The following is a 21,602-nucleotide window of genomic DNA, read 5'->3' as shown; positions in this document are numbered from 1 at the left end:
TAAAAAAGATTACATACATAGAATGATAAGTTTACTTATAAAGGTGTCCATCCTATTGTACGAGAAAATCACATATCAATTGTGTGTTTCGATTTTTTAAGACCGTAAAGTTTAACTCTAATTTCAAGTTTAAACATATTTTCAATAATTCATATAGAAACGCATATTTAAGAGCCGTAGCCTCAATTTGCGTGATAACCTTCAATTATATGTATTCTGCTTTTTTTTTTTAATGCAAAGTAAAATTAAAATTATTTGTGTTCTATAAGAGTAGGAATTCTAGTGTTTGCTTATTATTTATTTGAATCTGAGACTAATCATATAAATAATAAGCCGTTGTCCTGTGAAATAACTTGTTTTCCAACGACCCAGTCACAAAACTCTTTTTTAACACTGAAGTTAAATTATCAATTATAATGCAATGCGATTATGATTTTTTTTTATTTGACCAAACTGGGTTATGCATCGTGAAATCTATGACCAAACCGGGTGGTAAACATTGACGAAACCGGCCAGTTCCATTTTGACATGACCCATTTCTTTCGTTCCATACTCAGAAATACAAGTATTGAGATGTCCATAAAAACAAGTTTTGCAATCTCCGTGTCAGTATCTCTCTTCTCGTACCTTTCTTTCCGTACAATGTGAACAATTTGACGAGAAATTAAACAATTTCGAGGCAAGGTTCACTCAATTCGTCATTTTGACGTGCAATTTTACATATTTCTCCGTTATTATAGAACGGTTGTAGAAAATATTGCATATCACAATAGAAAATAGTTGTATATGTATATATATTCTTCGATATCATGAAAAAAAATAAGAAAATAAGGAGAAAGCTAGCTTTCTTCTGTCTATTAATGTCCCGTCATTGTGCCGGATGTTAGATACCATCGAGTCCGAACAAATTTTGCCGGTGTGGTTTAGACACATTATTGATATTCCAAAGTCTGACTTCTGCTTTATATATCTTGGTTCTCACGTTGAAACAATTCATTCATGTTCCATGAGGCTGAGATGTTTTCCTTTAAACGAGATGTCTACTTTGCTTTCATTAACATAATGGGATTGTGTTCCAAATATGTCACAAGCACTAGAAAGAACCGAGATGATACAATAAAGGCCATTTCCCACAAATTACGTTTGCTGAAACAATGACGCCTGTAATCCTCTTATCACAAACACATTAACGCAATTGTCACCTGCCATTACAACAAACTTCTGAAGACACAATTTCTGGCATATGGCGAGCTCTTTACAGTCTTTCAATCGTAGACCTATCATTTTAAGCGCCTCGTGTACCCTTTTACAAAGAAAAAGTTCCAAAAACTTGTCGATAGTCATACCCAATAAATGTTTTCCAAGTCAAAAGTTAGTAATTTCATTCAAAATACTTATTTGGTCTTGCAGTAGTGTTTTTTCCCCTTAAATGTTATTTCATCTTCAAAACCGAATATATCTACATCTCCATCCCTGCCTTCACCCCTGCTGTTACCTTTTTTTCCCCGTCAGCACCTACCATAAATTAATCATTTTGTTGGTTACTTGACATATTCAATACAGGAAAAACGATGCCTGGAGAGGTAGACCTTGGGATATTAAGGTCCATGGTGTTAAAGTTCGATAGTATTTTTTGGCTTGGAACTGCAAAATGAATTTCTTCATCTTAGGAATCGACTATTCCGAGCTCACACAAGTTTTCTGTAAAATACTTTTTGGCCCCATAAATATAAACCAGAAGCTCCGCAGGGCGCAGCTTTATACGACCGCAGTGGTAGAACCCTGAAGAGTTGGGGCAAGTATGGACACAACATTCAAGCTTGATACAGCTTTGAATTTGGATTGTGATTAAGTAGTTGACATATCATAGGTATCCGATGAAGACCGATTTTCTACCCCTTGAGATGCAAAATTTGACACCCCGAGCGACACTTTATATTTTGGTGAAAAATAGTTTTAAAACCAATTAATTTTAAGTAATAGGCTGTCATTTGGTTAAATTGCATGTTATAAATTCAATTCAATGTCAGAGAGATCCATACAGTTAAACATAAGTTATTGTCCCAAAACTTCAAAAATGCTTGTTTTTGGCCCCTTTTTGGTCCTTAATTCCTAGACTGTTTGCCCCATAACCCTTAAAATGAATCCAAACCTTCTACTAGATGGTATCAACATTGTGGTACAATTTCAGAGTAATTGAAATACTTATACACAACTAATTATCCTGAAACTAGATAAATGTATGTTTTTGGGGCCCAAAGTTAGTTCCTAAACCAATGGGACCATAACCCCCAAAATCAATCCCAACCTTCCTTTTGTAGTTATAAATACTGTGTTCAAATTTTATTGATTTCTATTTACTTATACTAAAGTTATTATCCGGAAACCATCTGTCTTCGGACGATGCTGACGACGACGCCGACGTGATAACAATATACGACCGTAACATTTTTTGCGGTCGTATAAAAATAGCACAAACTCAGGTTTTAAAAGACTCTAAATTTGCAATATTTGACATTTTGCCCCTAAACAAATTGAAATGTGGCTACTTTCATTTCAAATGATCAGTAAAAAGAACCAAAAAAAACAATCGTTTTCTAATTTTGAGGTTTCACCGCATTTCGCTTTAAAGAGACAAAAAAGTTGATTAAAAATCTATTGTTTTGCTATTTTATTAATCCTTAGTCAATTTGTAGTTCAAAACATCCTATCTGAGCATTATGTGACTTATATTCCAAATTTTGCAGCTCAATTTAAACTGACTGTAATGTATGACTTTGACAGAATATTCTTGAAAAATTCATTCCGGACTACAGGAACATAAAATTTCAATAGCAAGATCAGTTTTTGGTTGATTTTTCCTTGTTTGTTCTACTGCTTTAAAGACTTTCCACCATTTTTGCAATGAGTTTAGTAAAAAATCCAATGTATTGAAGTGTCAAGGAATTTTGACCCCCCTTTTTTCACCTGGTGCCAGTAAAGGGACTTTTAATTAATCAAAGGTGCAGTCATTGTCATTTAACTGTTTTTATTTACATCAGTCAATAAAATTTAAGATATAAAACTTTCATTTGAGATAATAAATGGTATTTTTGGGAGTTTCTGCAGTGTTTACATCAGGCTATGCTATCTGCCAAATACATGGTATGACACAATGATATAAGGGGTAAAACTTAAATAATTTCAGTAAACAATTATTTGAGGGTAGTAAACAACCTATTTTGTTTTTATGTTTAACACCACAGAAACCACTTACTGTGCAATTATAACAATTTAGGACATTTTTTTTTATACAAAAGCATATTGTCAGGGTGAGAAAAGTTAAAAATAGCACAAACTTAGGTTTAAGGCTCAAAATTTGCAATATGTGACATTTTACAGTGTCACCCCCCCCCCCTCTACTTGCTATATGAGGCATACAACATGGAGAAATAAATTTAGAAGGGGTATAAAAAAAAAAATGGGCAAATAACACACTGTCCACACTAAGGACTATATTCCCCAATCAAAGGACGATCGATAACTGTACTCGGACCATACATTTAAAATCATATAAGAAAGAAGAGGTGTCCCGAATAGAGATACCAATAAAAATAACCCCTGGTTTTCTGCAAATCTTAAATTAGTACTAGAACACACCCGTGATATCGCGGGTCCGTGACTGAATTAAAGTATATAACTATGCGCAAGCCTTATTTTAGTATTAGAATTGCCATCTGATAAAGTCATGCCGATTATAAGATACACAGTTTTCTCTGCTTTCAAATCTTTCTGTTTGAACCCGTCGAACTGGAACTTGTCAATTATTGGTAATATTAATTATTTGGAAAACAAAAGGTCCTGGAGTTGAGTATTTTTTAATCAACAGCATTGTCCTATATTAGTTATAAATAAAGTTGAATTCTTTAATTCGCTGTTTTACGTCATGCCCGCTAACAAATTGAAAACTGTACCTATACGCCTTATTTTTAGTCACAGATTTTTAGTATTCGTATTGTTATCTTAGAAAGTCTTACTGATTAAAATACTACAATAGGTAACAATTTGACAATTTAGTAGTGTCAACCCTGTGATTATGACCCGTGTATATAGCTTATTAATCCTGAATACACCGTTTGGTGGTGCGCCTGTCAGATGCGGAACGTACAGATAAGGTAATAGGGAACAGGTGAATATACTATTGGTATCGGTATCGGACTCGATCCGGAACTTTAATTATTGGCAATATTAATTACGTGGAAAACAAAAAGGCCTGGAGTGGTGTAATTTTTAATCTACACCTTTGTACTATATTAGTTATATATAAAGTTGAATTCTTTGATTCGTCGTTTTTACGTGATGACGGCTGACAAACTGGACCTCGTTATTTTAGTATTATAGATACTATGGAGTTCATTAATCCTCAATATTGAATGCAAACTCATAGACAAGTAAATTCTGGAGCAAAATGTTCTGAATATATTTCTCTTTCACCAAAAGTTTCATTTCTGCCAATTTGTTGTTAAGTTTAAATAAACTACGACATCAAATGCACTATTTTTGTCCGAGTAGGCCTACTTACACATACGTTCTAAATTGGAGGGAGTAATTGGTGGTCTGACACCTATGAGCATTTTGAAAAAGTATGCATAATGTCCAAATACTTGGAACATACATATTGTTATGTGGAGAACTTAATTTATATAAGTATGTACATGGAAGTAATATTTAAATATTACTTCCATGGTAAATATTACTTCCATGGTATGTATGACTTGTCTCTGCTCCTTTTGGATTTGCGCAAATAAAATATGTTTAAACTGCATCTTAGATATATTAAACACGTATCATTGGAAACGATTTTTTTTTATAATGAATATTCATTCTCATGTACAATGAAAATGCAGGCTAAATTCCTTGTTTATGTCTTATATGTAAATTGTATTAGTCTTAACATATGTAATTTCTCAGCCAACAATCAGTCTGCAGTTAATTTTATTTTATAGAAGGTGTTTGCCTATCACCTTGTTACGTAACCCAAATTCAATTTCAAGAGTAAATATTTCTCAGAATCATAGATTTTTTTAATCACCAGTGCATGTTGAACAAAGCGATAGATCACCAGCCATATGAAATTGAATGCCACCAATCAAGGAGGTTATATAATATAACCTCCTTGCACCAATCAATGAGGCTTTTCTACAGATGGAACCACACAAAGAGTGTTTGTCAATGATTTTATTTGGCTTATTTCACAAATAAGCTTCCAGTGAAAAGTTTTACTTTCTTAATTCGAAATTTGAGTTCAAAATTTTTGCCATAGATTTTTTTGAAAATCTTTTTCAAAGTTTTGATTTTAAATTTTTTTCAACAATCCTAAGCGGTTAGATAAAAATAAAACCAAGACAGTATCCATGCATATGTTTTCAAATTGATTGGACTTCAACTTCATCAAAAACTTAACCTTGACCAAAACTTTAACCTGAAGCAGGAAAGACGGACGAAAGAACAAACATACGCACAGACCGGAAAACATTAAAAATACTGAAAACGGACATGCTGATTTCGTAGAACTAAACATATCGTAATGCAAAATATGTTGGGAGCATTTTATCTTAGAATTAAAGACAGCTGAAAGCTTGTAGGAATCTTAAGGGAATCACTCCTAAAACGACTTATGACCACAACAAACGAGTTGAAATCTTATCATAATGCTTTGATTAAAACTAGGTCGTAATATCATCACATTTGCTCTTTAATTGTCAATATGAAACCATATAATAAGCCTTAAATAAATTAACAAAATAGATGATTCACATATGAGGTAACTGATATAATGTGTGTAAAAAGATAATTCTACCAAGGAGGTTATATTAGAAGGAGAGAGGACGAAATATAATCTCCTTGATTCTTCTAACATTAAAACAGGATTGTGGTTACCTTGTGTAATACAGATATAAATAAAAGTACCAATTCAATGGGCTTAATATTTATCTTCTATTGGAAATTTTACTTCATGATATTCACTATTTTATAATTTCTATACCAATATTAAACTGTTATCACAGAGATATGTCTCGCCTTTTTGTAATTTTGATTATGCAAATGTTGAAATCAAAATAGCAATACTTTAACATCTTACACAAGTTATGCAAATATTCAAAGTCAATGAAACATGACTGAGTTACATGGCTCAACAATCTCCATGTAAATGAGATGTGCCAATGATAATACAACTACATACCAAATCCCATTTGTTTATTATAAGTCGTTACCAAACTTAAATACAAACATTTAAAACTTGTAAACTATGTAAAAGGTTCAAAGTCAATGAACCATGAAGAGGGGGTGGGGCTATATAATCTCCATGGAAACGATACTTGCAAATGTCAATAAATATGCATACCAAATATCATAGACTTAACATTAGCAGTTAATCTTAAACTGATCTAATCACAAACTAATACATGTTAACTAAGATAAGTTTCAAAGTCATTAGACTGTGACTGAGGGGAGAGGCCAAATATTTTTCATGGAAATGAGATGTGCCAATGCTTATACAACTGAATACCAATTAACATTGGCCTACCACTAATGGTTCCCCTGGAACTGACCTAATCACAAAATAATACATGATAATTTTGAAAAAAATCAGTCAATAGACCATGACTAAGGGGGCGGAGCCAAATTATCTCGATGGAAATGAGATATGCCAATGCTTATACAACTGCATACCAAATATCATTGACCTACCACACGTGGTTCCCCAAAAACTGACCTAATCACAAACTAATACATGTAAAATAAGCAAACGTTTCGAAGTCAATAGTCTGAAGGGGCAGGGCCAAATATTTTCCATGGAAATGAGATGTGCCAATGCTTATAAAACTGCATACCAAATATGATTGACCTACCACTTGTGGTTCACCATAAACTAGACATAATCACAAACTAATACATTGTTGACGCTGCCGTCGCCAGAAACAGCATACCTATGTCTCGCTTTTTGACTCTGTCAAGGCAAGACAATAAAAAATTGTCAATCTTAATCAAATTTTTTATGTTGAACACTATCTTGGTGATTTAGGAAACGATGATGTTGTTTGAGCCTCAACCACCATATTCATCACTTTATCTAGAAGGCTTAGTGTCAGGTTACATAGTGGATAGTTGGATGGTAGTTTTTTCATTATTGAAGGCGCCTGCACAAAATATCTGAAAAATTAATCATGAATATAAATATACAGTCATTATTACTTAACAACTTTTTCATTTCGAAAAAGTATGCAAAATCAATAATTAGAACATGTATGATGTGCAAATCACGATACTTAATTATTTGATACGCAAGGAATCCTTATATGATGTTTAAAAAATGATTTCACAGATAATACATAAAAGTTTTACTTTTCAAATACATTCATCACAAATTATGGAAATAGAAGGCGTTAATATTGTTTTTAATACCAATGACCTGTCTGTAAGTACTACGCTCCCATACCCCATGACCACACATTGTCATTGGGGAAACAACAATTTTCACTAGAATCCTTAGTCAAATTATCCTTGAACAAGATACTCCGCAGGGCGCAGATTTATACAACCGCAGAGGTTGAACCATGACATGTATAAGTCAAACACTTTAAGATCAAACACCATGTTAAATTAATTTTAATAAAATGTGATTAAAACAGTCAGACCAAAATTTCAGATAAAATAGATATAAAAAGTCTAGATGACTGCATAACAAATATGGGTAAATGAGATAAACAGATAGATGAGAAAGGGCATTCCAGTATGCTATCTATATTAAGAGTAGCCTGTAGGTGTAATAATTATGAATAAACTTACTTAAATTCTTCATGATAATGAGATTTGATATAATTGGCTATTTTCGGACTATATTCAAGTAATGTCTGTAAGACTGAGAATATAGAGTATAGCAATACAGCTTCACTGGGTGATAAAACATCTGTTCTGGGAGGTCTAATCATTTTCATCATTATGTCAATGGTCTTTTCCACAAATAGTTCCTACAAAAAAATAAGATAAAAGAATGAAAACCTGAATCAGTATAAAATTAATAAAATATATCAATGACAAATTACATAACACATAGTATTTGTTAAGTTAAATCTTTCAAGACAGAAATCCGGATTTACCTGCAGAGGTCAAACACTGTACAGTTGAGCAAGTATGGACACAACATTTAAGCTTAATATAACAGCTCTGAATTTGTATTGTGATTGAATATTTGAGAGAGCATAGGTTTGTGAACCAAAATAAATGTAGTCAAAGACATGAAAAATATGAAAATAAGACATTTACCTGGTAATAAATAAATAAGTATTGTGTATAAGTCTCAGAACGATAAAAGTGACGCTACCCAAATGTGTACTTCTAATAGGTTTCATAATGTTTGGTTGGGGCAAGCTTAAGTTACAGAACGGACACTAAAATTTTTGCAATTTTTCAATTTATTAAGGGACATAACTCGATAATGGTCAAATTGACACAACCAAAATTCAAAGTTGAATTGTAATTTGTGGAAATAAGCATTGTGTAGAAGTTTGGTTGAGGCGAACTTAAGTTAGAGAACGGAAACTAAAAAAAATGCAATTTTTCCATTTATAAAGGGAAACAACTCTAGAACCGTTAATGTGACGTCACCAAAATTCAAACTTGATGTGTGTTTTGTTGTAATAAGCGTTGTGTATCAGTTTAATAACATGTGGTTGAGGCCAACTCAAGTTAGAGAACGGAAACCAATTTTGGGACATGCAGACGTACATATAGACGGACATGGGTTAAACTAAATGCCCCCCTCCGATGAATTTGACTATTATTTTGATCAATTCAGTCATGTTAACATAATTGAAGAAATTATCCTGCTGATAATTATTCCCTTTTAAAAGTGTCGATATGTTGTAGTTTTTGAGATGACAGGCTAAAAATGCGAAATATGTTAAAAAAGATGGTTTAAGGGCAGTAACTCCAGAAAACAAGTCTACTGAAGATTTTGAATGATGATTTGTCCTATTAAAAAATTCTGCAAAAACGTGAAAAATCATCATTAAAAGGCAATAACTTTAATAAGAAGTTGACTAATTTATCGATATGTTTGACGTATTTGCAATTCCTGCCTTGCTGATAAATTTTTATATTTTTGCTGTTGAAAGTTTCTTTCTATTTAATATTGTTTTTTAGGATGTGAGGCAAAAACACCAGAAGTTAGAAAAAAAAAACGTCTTTAGAGGGCAATCACTCCAATAAGGAGTTGTTTGATGATATCCGATACGTTAACTCATTTGCAGATCATATAAAATAGAAGATGTGGTATGAGTGCCAATGAGTCAACTGTCCACAAGAGACCAAAATGACACAGAAATTAACAACTATAGGTCACCATACGGCCTTCAACAATGAACAAAGCCCATACCGCATAGTCAGCATGTCTTGTTGGTCATTTTCAGAATATCTATTAATTTTAAAAACATTATAGACAAAAATGAAAAAAAACCTAAACGGTTGAGACATTTATCCTCAAAATCATTCCCAACTTTCCTTAGTGATATTAAGCCTTCTTATAAATTTTCAAAGAGATCCATTCATTTAAACTAAAGTTATAGTCCAGAAACCAATGTGTCTTCAGACGACAACATCATAATTTTTTTTTGCGATCGTATAAAAAAACCCGATAGATACCATATACTGATGCAAGATTACTAGCATACGAAAAGCAAATAACAACAAATACATCATTTTTTTTTATCAAGACATCAATAAAAGTCAGCAGAGGTTGCACCCGGAACAGTTGTGGCAAATTTGGACAAAATTTTCAAGCTTGATTCTGTCTGAATTTGGATTGTGATCAAACTTTTGATATAGTATAGGTACTGACACAAAATGACTGTCAAAATCTTACAAATCTATTGCACAATAATGTGCAATTTAAGATTCTATCTTCTTCTTTAAAATTTGAAAAGTTTTGAACCCCTTACAAAATTTGGAACCTCCAAAACTTTTTTTTAAATCCTCCCTTAAAGCAATTACCCCACACACAGTCCAAGCCTTTCCTTTGTAGTATGGAACATTGTAGAACTATTTTAGAGAGATCCATATTCTTAAACACAAGTTTTGTCTGGAAACAGAAAAATGCTTGTTTTCAGCCTTTTTTTGGTCCCTTATTCCCACATGAAATGAGCAATTACCCATAACTATATCCAAACCTTCCTTTTGTGATATGGAACCTTTTTGCTTCAATGTAAGATAGATCCATACATTGACACACAAGTTGTTGTGCAGAAGCTACAAAAATGCTAGTTTTTGGCCCCTTTTTGGCCCTTAAGACCAAAACTGTTGGCACCATAACCCCCCAAAATGAATCCAAACCCTTGACTTGTGGTATTAAACATTGTGGTACAATTTCAGAGCAATTGAAATACTGATACACAAGTTAATATCCTGAAAGTAGAAAAATGCTTGTCTCTGGCCCTTTATTCCAAAACGGTTAGGACTAGCATCCCCAAAATCAATCCCAAACTTCCTTTTGTGGTATTGAACCTTCTTATTAAATTTCATACAGATCCATTTATTTTAACTAAAGTTATTGTCCGGACACCAAATGTGTCTTCTGACGACGCAACAACGACAACTTCATACCATTATACGATTCCAAATTTTTTTGCGCTTGTATAAAAACCATAGTGCAATGCAACAATATAAATATCGTAGGATGTAGATGTTTTTTTTGATATATCAAAATCACAATCAATATTTTGTTTATTAAGTCTTATATGCAGGATTCCTTTTTTTTTTTTTTTTTGGAAATTTTGAAGTATATGAAAGAAATTAGTAATGGTTTTAAATAATTTGTATTAAAGAACTTCCGGACTTAATAACTTATCAGTTATAACTAGATAACGTCTCTTTAAATCTGAAATGTTTTTAAAGATAGCATTGTTGGAAAATATTCAATTTATTTTTTCAAGTATATACTGCTGTAAATCTAATAGATAGCCATGTTACATAATCAACTATATTGAAAATTTAAATGAAGCCTAATTTTATTGTTTTGGCGACAAAAGCAGAAGTTAAACTTACCACAGTTCTCATTTCTTCTAATGTTTTTACCATCCAACTAATGTTGAAGAAATTCCCTTCATTAAATCCCCAGTTTGCCTGAAAGATAAAATATCTTTTAATGGGGTACTGTTAATTCAGAAATTATTGCATACATTTATTATTGTAATTTTTGAAGGATGGAGATTTATAATTGTGATTTCAGGTAAATATAAATACACTTATATGTATCAGATATCAGAATGCCAGTTCTTATTATTGTGAGTATCGTCCATTCCCAGCATTTGGTATTATTACAAGAGTGCACAAGCTGAAATGTGTTCGCCATTTGTACTAATCATTTATATTATGTTGATAGTCGTAAATATAAAGCTTCTCTACAACTATCACACAAACAAAACATGATCCAAGAAAATGAGGTAAAGGTCAAATTAACCAAACAAAAAATGCATGTACACCTTACAAACATTCAATACATTAAAACAGTTAGTTTAGTTTAAATATATTTGTTTTATAGTGGATTAGGAAACAATTTTTGCAACATATATTCATCCCTTTCCACTTTGCAGGTGCGAGTGCTGCCTTGTAGCGGCATAAGCCTGCTCTTTTTCAAAATCTACAAGGGTGTTTTTAACGTGCAAAGAGATATGGCTCTTTCTTAACACGGGTCAGCCATGTATCGTCCCCTTACAACGGACTATCATCGTTTCCTCAAGACCAAATGGTGTCAAGGGAGATCCGAAAATTCAGTCCCTGAAATTTTCATCCCGGAACAGGAATCGAACCAGGAAACTCTGTGTTAGTAGTCCAATGCACTAACTACTACGACATGGCTCTAGTTGACCTATTGTTTATACAATGTAGTTTCAAAGAAACATGACTAAACCAAAAAAACTAAACATTGACCAATAAACCACGAAAATGAGGTCAAGGTCAGATGAACCATGCCAAGCAGACATGTACAGCTTACAATTTTCCATACGACAAATATATTGGACCTTTTGCTTATAGTTTATGAACAAGAGGCTCTCAAGAACCTGAATCGCTCACCTTGATTTTTTGGCATTTATCTTTCGTTTAAGAGTTTAAGTGTCAAATTTCATCGTAGTTTTTGTTTTGTTTAATGTATCATTCAGCTTAAATTTTGGTTGGAATTGGTTTAGTAGTTTTAGAGGAGAAGATTTTCTAAAGTTAAAAAACATGATAAACAAATTGTGTAAAATTGTCCTTAAAGGGCAATAACTCTTTAAGGAATCAATTGACAATTTTGGTCATATGAACTTATTTGTAGATCTTATTTTGCTGAACATATTTGCTGTTTACAGCTTATCTTTAACATTAATACTATTCAAGATAATAACCAAAAACTGCAAAATTTCCTTAAAATTACCAATTTAGTGGCAGTAACCCAACAATGGGTTATTAGATTCATCTGAAAATTTCAGGGCTGATAGAACTGTATCATATGAACACTTTTACCACATGTCAAATTTGCTCTAACTGCTTTGGTTTTTAAACGACCCGTATATTGGTATCACGTTGTCGTCGTCAGCGTCGTCCGAAGACGGATGGTTTCCGGATAATAACTTTAGTAAATAGAAATTAATAAATTTTAACACAATGTTTACAACCACAAAAAGAAGCTTGGGATTGATTTTGGGGGTTATGGTCCTAAGGTTTAGGAATCATAGGCCCAAATGGGCCTAAAAAGCATTTTTATAGTTTCTGGACAATATAAGTTGTGTATAAGTATTTCAATTGCTCTGAAATTGTACCACCAAGTTTAATACCATAAGTAGAAGGTTGAGATTTATTTTAAGGGTTATGGGGCAAACAGTCTAGTAATAAAGGGCAAAAAAGGGGTCAAAAACAAGCATTGTTGTAGTTTCAAGACAATAACTTTTGTAAAAGTGTATGAATCTTTCTGAAATTATACCACAAGATTCCATACTACTAAGGGATGATTAGGATTGACTTTGGGGGCTTATGGCTCAAATCGTTTATGAATTAGGGCCAAAAAAGGGAAAAAACAAGGTTTTTTTCCTGGTAAAAGGACAGTTAAGACAATTTGAAAGCAGTGTACGGGAGGTAATCCAAAAGTAATGTTTGAACTACTTCACACTGCTTTAAAATATGTGTATTTGAAATTTGCCAATATATATAACTTCAGTATTAATAAACTCCATTGGAAATTTGCCAATAACTTAAGTATAATTGGAAAGGAGTAAGTCCGGTAAGGGCCGATTTTGGCCTCAAATTTCAGGTTCATCTAACGAAATATTTTGGACACTTTTTAAACACTTAAGTGTCTATTTCAATTGATTCAATTAGTTTATATGAAAGATTTTAACTGATTAAGTCATTAAAAACGCTCCGATTCAAGCTTAAATATGAAAAATCTATAAAATATGCAAAAAATCGTCACTTTTCAGATGTTTTTTTTGTCAAATATGAAAGTGGCCGCATCCGTGTTCATCCTCAACCTTTATATATGTTATGTATTATCATTAAATACGACTTACATTTCAATATTATGAATGAACACGAATGCGGCCACTTTCATTTAAGACGGAAACCGTCTAAAATTTAACTAAAATGCTAAAATTGTGAAGATTTCAGTAATTTAGCATGACTCAGTGATGTTAGTACCCGATATATGTGCATTGTATTGTCAAAAACAGCCCATATTTGTGAAGCAGAAGCATTCCACATTCCAATAAATAGCTGAAATATTACATTTTCACAATTTTGTAAAACTGTTATATTTTGAGGCCAAAAAGGGGTCTTACTGAACCTACTCCTTTGCCAATAATTTTAGCATAATTGTAAATTTTCCAATAAATTAAGTACAAGTAAACATAAATCTTTGAAATTTAAAGACAAAGTTTGAAACCACTAAAAGGAAGATTTGGATTGATTTTGGGGGTTATGGTCACTTGGGTCTAGGAATATGGGGTATAAAAGGAGCCTAAATAAGCATTTTTCTAGTGTCCAGACAATAACTTGTGGAACAGTGTATAGAATTGCCTGAAATTATATCACAAGTTTCTATACCTCAAAAAGATGGTTAGAAATAGAGTTGTGAAGTTATGACTTAATCTGTTTAGGAGTTAGGGTCAAAAAAGGTGGAAAACAAGGGTTTCCTGGTTAATGGACAATTACTTTAGCTTTGTTTCTTTATATTGGTACTCTTTGCTATTTGTTTGCTAGTTCTAGTATGAAATTTTTGAACTGTTTCTAGAAACATAAATACTGTGATTTAAATACATATAATAATTAAGAAATTATTATTGTCTTGAGATCATTAGCTGTATTTGTTTTTAGAAAGTAACAATTAGTTAATATTAATTTTAACCAGGACTGTATGTTATTTTATATTTTAATATTTTATGATGAATTCAAATGAGTAGTTATTGTTTCAAACTCCATTAGAAATTTGAATTGAGATTATTTTTGAAATAAGGGAAAGGGGTGGGGTGAAAAAAAATGGTGGTGGTGGTGGTGGTGGTGGGGTGGGGGGGGTGTTACATTTTTTTTTTCATTTCAGATTTCAGAAATTAAAAAGAAAATTTCTTCAAATATTTGTTTTGAGGCGATTAATATTCAACAGCATAGTGTATTGCTCGAAAGCAAAAAAGAGTTGTTAAGTTTATTAGACCACATTCATTCTGTGTCAGAAACCTATGCTGTGTCAACTATTTAATCACAATCCAAACTCAGAGCTATATCAATAAAATGGAGAATGGAAATGGGGAATGTGCCAAAGAGACAACAACCCGACCATAGAAAAAAAACCAACAGCAGAAGATCACCAACAGGTCTTCAATGTAGCGAAATATTCAAGCTTGAATGTGGTGTCCATACTTGCACCCACTGTTCAGGGTTCGACCTCTGTGGTCTTATAAAGCTGAGCCCTGCGGAACATCTGGTTGAAATATAAACCAAAAACTGCATTTTACCCCAATGTTCTATTTTTAGCCATGACGGCCATGTTTTTTTGAAGAAACAGAAAATAAAACACAAACTTTATTCTAGATACCCTAAGGATCATTCAGCTTAAGTTTTGTTGGAATTGGTTCAGTTGTTTCAAAGAAGAAGATGTTTGAAATCGTTTACACCAGACGGATGACAACGGACGACATCGACGATGATGGACGACAACAGACGCCAAGTGATGGCTAAAGCTCACCATCCCTTCGGAACAGTGAGCTAAAAACAAACCAAAACACAAAAAAATTAACACTGCATGGACAATGAAAGATGAAAATGAGGTCAACTTCAAATAAAATCTGCAAGACTGACATGAACATCATAAAATATTTCCATACATCAAATATAGTTGACCTATTGCATATAGTATTAGAAAAAACGACCAAAACATAAACAATTAACTATAACCACTGAACTATTAAATGAGGTCAAGGTCAGATGACACATGCCAAGTGGACATATACACCTTACAATCTTTCCATACACCAAATATGTTACGAGTTTTGTACAGCGGTATACTACTGTTGCCTTTATCTAGATCTATTGCCTACTGTCTGGCGGGCATGACGACCTTGCAGGGCAGCACATACCAAATATATTTATCCTTGTACTCATAAGAGAGAAATTTACATTACAAAAAATCTTTATTATTTTTCCGATGTCGTCACTGAAACCGTGAAAATGAGGTCAAGGACTATGCACATGTACCAGAAAGAAACTTCGTAACATAAGCCATCTTTAAACAAAGTATGAAGCATCCTGGTCTTCCACCTTATAAAATATATAGCTGCCGAAAAAAGTGAAAAATCCTTGGAGTAATTAACCCAAAACTCATCTCGGTCGTCCCTTTGTGTTATGGTACCTTGCAGTACAATTCTAGAGAGATCCATACACTTAAACACGAGTTATTGTCTGGGAACTAGAAAAATCCTTGTTTTCGGCCTTTTAATTCTGTGCATTTACCTCAAAACTCAATCCAAATATCCCCTTGAAATGTGAAATGAAACCTTGTGGTACAATTTTAGAGAGATCCATACACTTACACATAGTTATTGCCCAGAAACAACAAAAAAGCTTGTTTTTGGCTCCTTTTTTGCCCCTTTTTCCTAAACTGTTAGTACCATTACCCATAATATTAATCACAACCTTCCTTTTAAGTTATTGAACCTTCTGGTACAATTTCATAGAGATCCATTCACTTTAATTAACGTTGTTGTCCAAACACCAAACGTGTCTTTGGACGAAGCTGAGACTGACGAAGACAGCATAGCATTCAATGATGCAAAAACATTTTAAGGTTTGAAAAATACTTAACCAGATGCTCCGCAGGGCGCAGCTTTATACGACCACAGAGGTAGAATACTGGACAGTTGGGGCAAGTATGGACACAACATTCAAGTTGAAAACAAAACTTTACGACAAAAGAGATGATTTCAGCTTTCCAATTGTGAACTTTCCATTTCTAAGTAGCAACATTCCAGCAGCACCTGCATACGGGGTATATATCTCCCAATTGATACGATATTCCCGTGCTTGCATTTCCTATCATGATTTTCTTGATAGAGGGTTACTGCTCACAAGGAAGCTATTAAACCAAGAGTTCCAAATGGTGAAGTTGAAATCATCCCTTCGTAAATTTTACGGACGCCATCACGAGTTGGTTGACCGTTATGGAATAACCGTTTCACAAATGATATCGGATATGTTCCTTACGTCGCAACTACAATCCCCTTCCCTTTCATGAATGTGACCTACCGAATTAGACTATTTACCGGATTTGTAATCACATAAGCAACACGACGGGTGCCACATGTGGAGCAGGATCTGCTTATCCTTCCGGAGCACCTGATATCACCCCTAGTTTTTGGTGGGGTTCGTGTTGTTTATTCTTTAGTTGTCTATGTTGTGTCATGTGTACTATTGTTTTTCTGTTTGTCTTTTTCATTTTTAGCCATGGCGTTGTCAGTTTGTTTTAGATTTATGAGTTTGACTGTCCCTTTGGTATCTTTCGTCCCTCTTTTCAAGCTTGATACAGCTCTGAATTTGGATTGTGATTAAATAGTTGACACAGCATAGGTTTCTGACACAGAATGAAAGTGGTCTAATGAACTTAAAATTATTTTTTCCTAATACACTTTGCCTTTGGAATATTAATTCCCTAAACAAAGCATTTGAAGAAATATTCCTTTTAATTTCTTATTTACCCTCTCCCTCCCCCCCATTTTTTCACCTCCCTTATTCCAAAAATGATGTAAATTCAAATTTCTAATGGAGTTTGCAATAATAACTACTCATAGACATAACATATAATGAATGTGGTATAATTTTTCGTTGCTTTTGAGCAATACACTATGCTGTTGAATATAAACCCTTAAAAAAATATTTGAAGAAAATATTAAACATTAAACATTGTGGTACAATTACAGAGCAATTGAAATACTTATACACAACTTACAGACTGAGAACTACAAACATGCTTATTTGGACCCCCTTTTTTTGCCTCTAATTCCTAAACCTTTGGGACCTTAACCCACATAATCAATCCAAGTCTTCCCTTTGTTATATGGAACCATGTTGTACAATGTCAGAGAGATCCATACAGTAACACAAAACTTTGAATTTTTGAAAAACTAAGGCTTTTCCTGCTCAGGAATAGATTAACTTTGCTGTATTTGGCAAGCTTTTTAGTAATTTTTGGTCCTCAATGCTCTCCAACTTCGTACTTTATTTGGTCTTTTAAATATTTTTTGATTCGAGCGTCACGGATGAGTCTTTTTGTAGACGAAACGCGCGTCTGGCGTAATATAAAATTTTAATCCTGGTATCTATGTGGAGTTTATTTACAACCACTGGGTCGATGCCACTGCTGGTGGAGATTTATTTCCCCGAGGGTATCACCAGCCCAGTAGTCAGCACTTGTGTTTTGACTTGAGTTATCATTGATATGTATCATAATTATGAATTAACTGTTAACAAAACTTTGAATTTTTGATAAAGTAATACCGCAGTCCCACTAGTCCACGATCGCACTACAATCTGTGAAAAAAATGCAAATTTTGATGATCGTAGTACGATCGTGTAGATCGCAGTAAGGTCGTATCACGGTCGTGGTGAGGTCTTCAAGATCGTGATGAGCGTGGCCAGCTTTGAACATGTTCAAAACAATCGTGGTGCGGTCGTGGGAAATAAGGTCGCAAAAGAAGCGTAGTAAGAGCGCAGTAAGGTCGTAGTAAGATCGCAAAGGTCCCTGTGCCATCGCAGCAAGAGCGTGATTCTATTCGGAGAGATTGCGCTACGATCTCACAGCGACGTTATCACGACCTCACTACGACCATCACGTTCTCACCGCAACCCAACTACGCTCCCACTACGACTATACCACGTTAACACCTCGCTGTTCAAGACCATAGTACGATTCTAGCACGCCCTTCCCGTCCTCATCACGCTCTTTTTACGACCTGACTACGTTCATACAACGACCATCGTTCTTATCAGTGTCATTTTCACACAAAATATACTAAATCTCTCCAGGTTTAGTTTGTTTGTATGTAATTAATACTTCTTGTCCATTTTCTCTAACTGCTCAAAAATGCTTCTCGTTTTTAAATAGATTAGACCGTTGTTTTCCCGTTTGAACGGTTTAACACTAGTAAGTTTTGGGGCCCTTTACAGATTGCTGTTCGGTGTGAGCCAAGGCTCCGTGATGAAGGCCATACCTTGGCCTGTAATGGTTTACTTTTACAAATCGTTACTTGGATGGAGAGTTGTCTCATTGGCACTCATACCACATCTTCCTATATCTGTTGACACATCTGTGTCATCTCGGCTAGCGTTCACTTAGTGAACTTAGTTAAAATATCGTCATTTGAGCTTTAAGGACAAGCGAAAGGTTGTAATTTAGGTTGGATTGGTCGGTCCGACATCTTTGCTTGATCCGGATTCGTTACAATCAGAGCTCCCTCTGCCTCTACATCAACCCCGAGCACCACGCCCATGTGTTCAAGTAGATTTTGGTGACATGACAGTATTGTTTCCGCTAAATCTACGTATTAATCAGAAATAGAAGGAATGGAACTGTATTGATATGGAACAAGATGTTGACGTTTTTGCTGAGAACGTAGTAAGATCGCGGTATGAACGTAGTATAATCGTGGTAAGAACGTGCTATAATCGCAGTAGAAGCGTGGTAAGATCGTGTTGCAATTGGATAACTAGTGGTATGGTCGTAGTGAGAACGTGATGAGCGTAGAAAGATCTTGACAAGCGTAGTGAGGTCGCAGAATAAGCGCGGTGAGAACGTGGTATGATCGTAGCGGAATCGTTGCAGAAGCGTATTGAGCACGTAGTAGCATTGTGAAAGCAACGGAAATTTACATTTTCATGCCGCTCATACCGCGACCTCACCACGATCTGAATTTATTTTAGATCGTGGTCAGCGTGATGCGATCGTGGTCTAGTAGGACTGGGGCTTAAGGTTTTTCATCCTAAGGAATAGATTAACTTTGCTGTATTTGGCAAACTTTTTAGGAATTTTTGTAGACAAAACGCACGTCTGGCGTAATATAAAATGTTAATCCTGGTATCTATGTTGAGTTTATTTACAACCACTGGGTCGATGCCACTGCTGGTGGAGATTTACTTCCCCGAGAGTATCACCAGCCCAGTAGTCAGCACTTGTGTTTTGACTTGAGTTATCATTGGTATATTCATAATTATAAATTAACTGTTTTTTTAAGATGAAACGCGCGTCTGGCGTAATATAAAATTTTAATCCTGGTATCAATGTTGAGTTTATTTACAACCACTGGGTCGATGCCACTGCTGGTGGAGATTTATTTTCCCGAGGGTATCACCAGCCCAGTAGTCAGCACTTGTGTGTTGACTTCAGTTATCATTGATATGTTCATAAATATAAATTAACTGTTAACAAAACTTTGAATTTTTGAAAAACTAAGGCTTTTCATCCTCAGGAATAGATAAACTTTGCTGTATTTGGCAAACTTTTTAGGAATTTTTGTAGAAAAAAACGTGCGTCTGGCGTAATATAAAATTTTAATCCTGGTATCTATGTTGAGTTTATTTACAACCACTGGGTTGATGCCACTGCTGGTGGAGATTCATTTCCTCGAGGGTATCAGCAGCCCAGTAGTCAGCATTTGTGTTTTGACTTGAGTTATCATTGATATGTTCATAATTATAAATTAACTGTTAACAAAACTTTGAATTTGTGAAAAACTAAGGCTTTTCATCCTCAGGAATAGATTAACTTTGCTGTATTTGGCAAACTTTTTGTAGACTAAACGCGCGTCTGGCGTAATATAAAATTTTAATACTGGTATCTATGTTAAGTTTATTTACACACAAGTTATTGTCCTAAAACCAGAAGAAAAAAAATTGAGAAAGGAAATGGGGAATGTGTCAAAGCGACAACAATCCGACCATAGAGCAGACAACAGCCGAAGGCCACCATTGGGTCTTCAATGAAGCGAGAAACTCACGCACCCGGAGGCGTCCTTCAGCTGGCCCCTTAAAATATGTATACTAGTTATGTGATAATGGACGTCATACTAAACTCTGAATTATACATAAGAACTAAAATTAAAAATATTACAAGACTTACAAAGGCCAGAGGCTCCTGACTTGGGACAGGCGCAAAATTGCGGCGGGATTAAAAATGTTTATGAGATCTCAACCCTTCCCCTATACATCTAGCCAATGTAGAAAAGTAAACGCATAACAATACGCACATTAAAATTCAGTTCCAAAGAAGTCCGAGTCCGAGGCCAGAAGATGTAACATAAGAAAATAAACAAAATGAAAATAATACATAAATAACAATAGACTACTAGCAGTTAACTGACATGCCAGCTCCAGACCTCAATTAAACTGATCGAAAGATTATGTCTTCATCATATGAATATCAGGCACAATCCCTACCGTTAGGGGTTTAGTATCATACTATCATAAAATATATGAGAAGAACATAACCCGTGTCATGCCAACAACTGTTTTTTTTTTAAATAAATGTGCTTAGTTCCGATGCAAAGACCCTATAAGTGAATCAATATTAAAGCCAAAATATGCAAAATTTAATGACCTGACAACAGTATCGTAACTATATCCCTTCTTAATAAATCTGTTTAAAGGTTTTGTAAGCTTTTGAGGTGAATACTGACATTTTTGTGCTTTGTAAAGAATATTACCATAATTGATTGGATGTGAAATACCTGAACGTATAAGATGGCTGAATGTTGAGTTATATTTACGAATTATTTCCTTATACTGTTGATAAAATTTAGTAAATGTTTTGACTAGTTTGTGATATCGAAAACCCTGGTGTAATAATTTTTCAGTAATACATCAATTTTTGTCGCTAAAATCTAATACGTTGTTACAGACACGAGCAAATCGTACAAGTTGAGATATTTGAACACCATAAGATGGTGACAAGGGATCGTCACCATCTAAAAATTGATAATTAACGACAGGAAATAAAAAAATCAATTCTTTTATCATAATTTTTTGTATTAAGCTTCCCGTTAATGATAAAG

The 21,602-nt window shown here is 34.1% G+C and overlaps 1 protein-coding gene across 2 annotated transcripts in view; it reads right to left on the bottom strand.

The window, feature by feature from the left end:
• Window positions 1–5,713: 5,713 nt before the first annotated feature.
• Window positions 5,714–21,602, bottom strand: part of LOC143079298 (uncharacterized protein C12orf56-like) — a 153,943-nt gene continuing 138,054 nt past the window's right edge. For both annotated transcript variants that reach the window (XM_076254560.1, XM_076254569.1), the window contains exons 11-13: window positions 11,083–11,160; window positions 7,831–8,012; window positions 5,714–7,194 (exon numbers count right to left, since the gene is read on the bottom strand). In XM_076254560.1, the coding sequence (XP_076110675.1) occupies window positions 7,050–7,194; window positions 7,831–8,012; window positions 11,083–11,160 (405 nt within the window). In that variant the 3' untranslated portion in view covers window positions 5,714–7,049. The remainder of the gene's footprint in view (window positions 7,195–7,830; window positions 8,013–11,082; window positions 11,161–21,602) is intronic.

This window comes from Mytilus galloprovincialis, chromosome 1 (genome assembly GCF_965363235.1).
Source record: "Mytilus galloprovincialis chromosome 1, xbMytGall1.hap1.1, whole genome shotgun sequence".
Classification (NCBI taxonomy): Eukaryota; Metazoa; Mollusca; class Bivalvia; order Mytilida; family Mytilidae; genus Mytilus; species Mytilus galloprovincialis.
The sequence above is the reverse complement of the archived record's forward strand: the minus strand, read 5'-3'. Positions and strand labels throughout refer to the sequence as shown.